Below are 7619 nucleotides of genomic sequence, written 5' to 3'. Positions count from 1 at the left end.
ACTGGCAGGTGTAGTCACAGGCTTCTTTTACATGTTTTACTTAAAGAATATTATAACCAATTTGGCTTATCAAATCAGTGTAGACAGAGGCTGAGGCGGGCAGATTACTTGAGGTCAGGAGTTCGAGACCAGCCTGGCCAACATGGTGAAACCCTGTTTCTACTAAAAATACAAAAAGTTAGCCGGGCGTGGTAGTGGGTGCCTGTAATCCCAGCTACTTGGGAGTCTGAGGCACGAGAATTGCTCAAACCCGGGAGGTGGAGGTTGCAATGAGCCAAGATCGTGCCACTGCATTCCAGCCTAGGCAACAGAGCGAGAGTCCATCTCGCAAACAAAAAAACTCACACACAAATTAGTGTAGATAAAAAAGGTATCCCTTAAGTTTGACAAGAAAGTGGAGAGACAAACACAACTACATATTGCTGAGCATGTAAACTGTACAACCTCTCTGAAGAGCAGTGTGGTATTACTTATTAAAACTGTCTCCACCTTTATGCCCAGTGATTCCATTTCCTTTTTTTCTTCTTTTGTGAGATGAAGTCTCACTCTATCCCCCAGGCTGGAAGTGGAATGGCGCGATCTCTGCTCACTGCAACCTCAGCCTCCCGGGTTCAGGAGATTCTCCTGCCTCAGCCTCCTGAGTAGCTGGGATTACAGGCGCGTGCCACCATGCCCGGCTAATTTTTTGTATTTTTAGTAGAGACGGGGTTTCACCATGTTGGTCAGGCTGGTCTTGAACTCCTGACCTCAGGTGATCCACCCACCTTGGCCTCCCAAAGTACTGGGATTACAGGCGTAAGCCACCGCGCCTGGCCTCCATTTCAATTTTTATCCTAGGTACATATTCATAAATATGGAAAAACATTTATGTACACAACGTGGTAATATATTGAGGCTAAAAGAAAAAAAGATTTAGGTACAAAGATATTTAATCCAGCATTATTTATACTAAGAGCAAAAATGTTGAAATCATTCAGCAACAGGGAAAATGTTAAGTAATTTATGGTATGTTTCCATGTAGACCATTAAGTAGAAAAGAAAAAGCTAATGAAATTTTAGACATGGGGAAAGCTCATGACACAAGTTTGTTTAAAAAGGCAGTTTCCAGGACTTTTTGTAAAATTACTGTTTTTTCTGAAAGACTGAGAGAAAATGTTATCTCTGAGTGCATTATCTCTGAGTGGTGTAATTATTCACTGTTTTCCCGTTTATATATTCTGTGTTTTCTACAGAGAGCTCTATTATTTATACAATCAAAAACTTGTTTTTAGAAAAATACTATTTTGGCAATACTTTGGAATGCAATTTGGTGTTCAAAGTCTCAATCATGATGCACTCCGCGAATTTTAAAAAATTACCAAGAGCTTCACAAAATCATAAATTTTGATCTCCCCTTTCCCCTTAGTCTTTTTCATTACAAATAGCTTCCCACGGTCTCAATTTCATCTTTATACGTGAGCATTTTAGGTCATTACTCTTCAAATGTAACATTGGTTTCCACAGGTTGATACATTTTTAATGTTTCCTCACGGATTAAAAATAAAAGCTCTCTGTATCTTTGATTTTCATCTGAACATAGTCCCACACTATGTCGTGCATTTAGTTAACAAGTGGCAACTTGCCCAGGAACTTTTTTTTCTGGATAATTTTTATCTTAAAAAGGACTGGCAGGGCCACTTTGTAGTAAGTGACACATGGAAATCCGTCTGCCGTTAGCCACTGCGGCGCACTGGGAAAGGCTGAAGAAAAGGCGTCCGGGGTTCCAGTGAGCTCAGGATACCCACTCAGCGGCAGGGCTGGGGCCCGGGGCAGGCAGCCTGCCCGGGAGACACCTCTGGGGGGAACCCGAGTGCGGAGGCGAGGGCATAAGAAGCCAAGTCACGGACCGCCCAGAGTGGCCGAAACCGAGAAGGCCAATCCGGGAGACCGGCCTCGGAGAACACAGGGCAGGGGGGAGAATAGGAGAAAGAGGTAAAAACTTTCAGCAGGGATGGCCGAACAGTCGATGCAACGCCCCTTTAAAACGACGTTTCAGGCGATCACTAGCCCTTGCCATCACAGCTTTAGCAAAACAGAACTACGATGGAAGCCCCTTTACAAGCCTGAACTAGCCTTGGCCCTAGAGCCAGAAGCCGGGGAGGAACTCGCAGTACGGACGGAAGGGCGCGCATGCGCCGCCTCAAGGGCCGGCCCCGGGGGCGGGGCCTGTTCCCTCCCCCCTAGGTCTCCGCGGGCGTTCGCGGGGCGGGGCCTGGTCCCCAGGCTCTGGGTCTCAGAGGGCCCCGCCCCGCCCCCCCCCGCCTCACCTGCGCGGCACGTGACCCGTGGGCACCAGATAGCCAATCCCGCGCGCCCCGGGCCCTGCAGGTGAGAGGGGCCGCGTCCATAGGCCGGTTCAGCGGCGGCAGGTGGGGGAGCGCGACTGGGCTTAGCCGGCGGGGCCTGCTCGCGCGGGGCATCTGAACCCTCCATTTCCCGGTTCTAACTGCGCAGCAGGGCCGGGCCGGGACTTTGAGCGCAGCGACGCGTGGTTCTTGCACCCTTGGCCCGGGGCTAGGGCGGGCGTGCTGGCACCGGGTGGAAAGAAGCCCCCTGCGGGTGAGCTCCCTGCCTCCCAAGCTGCCCTCCTGCCTGGGTCGCTCCGTCCGCAGAGGCCCGGCCGCTGTCAGATTGGGGCACATTCCTGGTCTTTCGTGCGTGGGGGGTGTAAGTCGCGGACTTTATTTTGGGAGCGCTGGGCACCTTTCAGGTTTGCTTTGGATGAGATGGGATCCATATGTTTACGCTGGCCAGCTGACCTGGCGTGCCCGGTAGTTTACTGTTCGCGTGACAGCAGAGGCCCGAGGGGACGCCCACATCCCCAGGCAGGTCCTGGGTAGGCCTGAGAGCTTTTTCAAAACAAACTGTTCAGCTGAAGGTGGCTCGGTGCTTCCACTAAATCCACTGGAACTGCAAAGGGAGCTGAGTGCCACAGAGGGCTGGGAGCGGAAGTTTGTTTGGTCAATCACCTGTGCGCACTTGCACAGCTGGGATTTGCGAGCTCTCCAGAAAGCACCACCTGGTCTTAATTGTTTTCAATGCAACAGTACAGGGATAGTCTACCAGAAATTTTCGTGTTTGGTTTTTAGGCTTTATTGGAGTTTATGTTCGAAAAAAAGAGACTGAATTTATCCTAAAAAGGAAAAGATTATGATGGGGAAAGGCATGGTCCTTATGTCTTAATATTTGTTTGATTGATTGATGGGGTCCTGCTCTGTTGCCCAGGCTAGAGTGCAGTGGTGCAATCACAGCTCACAGCAGTCATCACCTCCGGGGCTCAAGCGATGCTCCCGCTTCAGCCTCTGAAGTAGCTGGGACTGGAGGTGTTCGCCACCACACCCAGCTAATTATTTTTATTTTCGGAGAGATGGGGTCTTGCCTTGTTGCCCAGACTGGTCTCAAACTCCTGGGCTCAAGTGTTCCACCCTTCTCGGCCTCCCAAAGTGCTGGGACTACAGGTGTGCACCATCGCACCCAGACTTTTATTTATTTTTTTTGGTAGAGGTATTTCCGTAAATAAGACTAGGACACAGGATTATCAATTTTACAAGTCAAGGTTATACCTGCCCCTTTCAGAGCTGATTCTGCCTCTACACCAATTTTCCACCGTCAGTTATGTGTGTGTGTGTGTGTGTGTGTGTATATATATATATATATATAGTCTTGGTAGATTTTCTAATTTCATATTACATATAGATTATTTAAAGGCTGGAACTCAATTGGGCTTGAGCAAAATAAATATTCAACATATATTTATGTAAGTACATTAGGTGCCTGACAGTTTTACATGGTGTGGATACAGAAATGAGCAAGATGGCAAAGTCCCTAGTCCTTTGGAATTTACATCCTAGTCGGGGGAGACAATTTAACAAATATCCGATGCTGGTGGTAATTGCTGAGAATATAGGGTGATGTGCTAGCCTAGAAAGTGGCTGCTTTAAATAGGGAAACCCTCTCTGAGGAGAGACACTGAAATTGAGATCTAAATGACAAATAGAATCCGAAGAGCAGAGGGAAGAGCATTTAAGCTCGAGAAAACCGCTTTATGGAGACGAAAGACTGTTTGACCAAGGAGGCTGGAAAGAAGAGAGGGAGACTGACCAGAGTTGAGATCTGAGAAGTGGGCAGGCGGGAATTATATAGGATTTTGATTATATAGGATTATATAGGATTTTGTTTGCCATAGTGAGGAGTTTGATTTTATTCTAAATTTGTAAATTTGTTCTTGAATGTGGTCTGGCTAAGTTCATTTTTTGACTTTCTTAGGTTTTCTTTTCTTGGTTTCCTTGATTCATTCAGAGGTGGTTCCTCACCTCAAGTCTTTTGTATAATTACTGTTTATCAGACAGGATGACAAACCATGGTAGGATAGCTTTCAACATGGCCCCTTATTAGTAAATTTTCAATGAGATTTTTGTTGGTTTTTTTAAGAGCAAATCGTACAGTTTCATTTTAAAGGCGGAGCAGATAGCCTTGGCTCCATCCTGTGGAGGGAGCAGCTAAGATAGTTATTAGAATAGAAAATACTTTTTGAGTTGAGATGAGCAGATCTGGAATGGGATGTTTTTGAGAACTCCTTATGAGAAAGGCTTCAAAGGTGAAATAAACACCTTAGGTTTTGAAAGCTCAACATCAAATCAGTTTGAAGTTATTTGACAAGGTTGTTTTTGAGGAATTGTGGAAATTTATTGGTATAACAAAGGTGGTTGTGAAAATCCGAGGTTATAGTCTTAATAGATTTTTTTTTCCTCCAAATTGTTCTTATCCCAGGTAACAGCTTGTCCTTTAAAACAGAGCTCCCTTGGCTGGGCACGGTGGCTCACGCCCATGATCCCAGCACTTTGGGAGGCCAAGACGGGTAGATCACTTGAGGCTAGGAGTTCAAGACCAGCCTGGCCAACATGGGGAAACCCCATCTCTACTAAAAATACAAAAAATTAGCAGGGCGTGGTGGGGCATGCCTGTAATCCAGCTACTCGGGAGGCTGAGGTGAGAGAATCACTTGAACCCGGGAGGCAGGAGTTGCAGTGAGCTGAGAACATGCCACTTCACTCCAGCTTGGGTGACAGAGGGAGACCCTGTCTCACAAAAACAAAACAGAGCTCCCCAACCCCCAGGACTGAGGACTGGTACCCATCATGGCCTGTTAGGAGCCAGGCTGCACAGCAGGAGGTGAGGGCATGAGTGAGCTCCACTTCTTGGCAGATCAGCTGTGGTGGTAGATTTTCTTTCTTTCTTTCTTTCTTTTTTAAGATGGAGTTTAGCTCTGTCACCCAGGCTGGAGTACAGTGGGGTGATCTCGGCTCACGGCAACCTCCGCCTCCCTTCAAGGGATTCTTCTGCCTCAGCCTCCCAAGTAGCTGGGACTACAGGCACGCGCCACCACACCCTGCTAATTTTTGTAGTTGGGGCTACAGGTATCCACAAGCCCTATTGTGAACTGTGCCTGCTAGGGATCAAGGGTGTGTGCTTCTTATGAATCTAAAGCCTGATGATCTGAGGTGGAACTGTTTCATCCTGAAACCATCCCCCACACCCCAGTCCAGGGAAAGATTGTCTTCCATGAAACTGGTCCCTCCTGCCAAAAAGGTTGGGACCACTGCTTTAAAATGTTGATGTAGAAGCATTCATTGAGCAGATTAAAACATTTTGGCCCTTTTATATAGATTCAAATTGCATTTATCTGATTCCTAGAATAAATAACCTTTATCTGCTTAAAAATTTCAGGCTGTTTTACTTCAAATAAGGAACATGGTGAAACTGATTCACACATTAGCTGATCATGGTGACGATGTCAACTGCTGTGCCTTCTCCTTTTCCCTCTTGGCTACTTGCTCCTTGGACAAAACAATTCGCTTGTACTCGTTACATGACTTTACTGAACTGCCACACTCTCCGTTGAAGTTTCACACCTATGCTGTCCACTGCTGCTGTTTCTCCCCTTCAGGACATATTTTGGCATCGTGTTCAACAGATGGTACCACTGTCCTATGGAATACTGAAAATGGACAGATGTTGGCAGTGATGGAACAGCCTAGTGGCAGCCCCGTGAGGGTTTGCCAGTTTTCCCCAGACTCCAGGTGTTTGACATCAGGGGCAGCTGATGGAACTGTGGTTTTGTGGAATGTACAGTCATACAAGTTATATAGGTATGGATATTTAAATCCTTCCTGTTTTAATCCTGTTGACTAGGTGTACTTAAAAAAAGCTGAAAGCAAAATATTTTGATATTCTGCACAGTCTAAGTGATGTAGAAAAAAGCAAAATATTTCGATGACCCTAGGAAGCCAATAGTTTTCAGGTAGCACAAGAAAAAACATTTTAACTGGACCGGGAGCGGTGGCTCAAGCCTGTGATCCCAGCACTTTTGAGAGGCGAGTGAGGGTGGATCACGAGGTCAGGAGATCGAGACCATCCTGGCTAACACAGTGAAACCCCGTCTCTACTAAAAATACAAAAAATTAGCCAGGTGTGGTGGCGGGTGCCTGTAGTCCCAGCTACTTGGGAGGCTGAGGCAGGAGAATGGCGTGAACCTGAGAGGCCGCGCTTGCAATGAGCCAAGGTTGCGCCACTGCACTCCAGCCTGGGAGACAGAGCGAGACTCCATCTCAAAAAAAAAAAAAAAAAAAAAAAATTTGTAACTGGCCTTCTAAAGGTCAAATACCCAGAGAGATGTTTAGTATGATTCTTATAGTAGATTTGCTTAGCTCTGAGAGTTTTATATTTCCAATCTTAAAATTAAGAGTTAACCTTGTGAGATTCTTATGGTTTTTTTTTAATTGTAAGAGTTAAACAATGCAACATTTTGAAGGTTCAGTAAATTTAGGCTTTTTTTTTCTTTTTTTTTTTTTATTATACTTTAAGTTCTAGGGTACATGTGCACAACGTGCAGGTTTGTTACATATGTGTACTTGTGTTAGGCTTTATTTTTGTCACTTGTAGTTTAAGTGTTTTCTTTAGTTTTTGAGACAGCATTTTGCTCTTGTTGCCCAGGATGGAGTGCAATAGTGCGATCTAGGCTCACTGAAACCTCCGTCTCCCGGGTTCAAGTGATTCTCCTGCCTCAGCCTCCCCAGTTGCTGGGATAACAGACTGCCGCCATCACGCCCAGCTAATGTTTTGTATTTTTAATAGAAACCGGGTTTCACCATGTTGGCCAGGCTGGTCTTGAACTGCTGACCTCATGTGATCCACCTGCTTCGGCTTCCCAAAGTGCTGGGATTACAGGTATGAGCCACTGCGCCCGGCCCAAGTGTTTTAAATGATAAAGTAATAGTATGTAAAGCTCAGCTAAGAGATGCAGTTATTTCTCTGACTGCAATTTTTGCTGGGTGAATGAACAAGCCCAGAAGAAAGAACCTCATGTTTGGTGTGGTGGTGATGTGTTATTTATCATTTCTTAAAAAAAAAAAAACAAAAAAACTCGGGGGGCGCGGTGGCTCAAGCCTGTAATCCCAGCACTTTGGGAGACCGAGACGGGCGGATCACGAGGTCAGGAGATCGAGACCATCCTGGCTAACACGGTGAAACCCCGTCTCTACTGAAAAATACAAAAAAAAAAAAAAAAAAAAAAAAAAAAA

At 46.0% G+C, this 7619-nt stretch overlaps 1 protein-coding gene across 7 annotated transcripts in view; it reads left to right on the top strand.

Moving 5' to 3' along the window:
* Positions 1–2188: 2188 nt before the first annotated feature.
* The window catches only part of WDSUB1 (WD repeat, sterile alpha motif and U-box domain containing 1), a 50872-nt gene continuing 45441 nt past the window's right edge, over positions 2189–7619 (top strand). The window contains exons 1-2 of one of the 7 annotated variants that reach the window (XM_023217389.2): positions 2189–2367; positions 5767–6188. In XM_023217389.2, coding sequence (XP_023073157.1) covers positions 5791–6188 — 398 coding nt within the window. In that variant the 5' untranslated portion in view covers positions 2189–2367; positions 5767–5790. Of the gene's footprint in view, positions 2599–2687; positions 2707–5766; positions 6189–7248; positions 7267–7619 lie in introns of those variants that run through there. The other 6 variants (XM_023217394.3, XM_023217391.2, XM_023217392.2 and 3 more) reach the window with 6 other exon arrangements.

The sequence above is a fragment of the Piliocolobus tephrosceles genome, chromosome 11, assembly GCF_002776525.5.
Source record: "Piliocolobus tephrosceles isolate RC106 chromosome 11, ASM277652v3, whole genome shotgun sequence".
Taxonomy (NCBI): domain Eukaryota; kingdom Metazoa; phylum Chordata; class Mammalia; order Primates; family Cercopithecidae; genus Piliocolobus; species Piliocolobus tephrosceles.
This window is presented reverse-complemented; position numbering and strand designations above follow the sequence as displayed.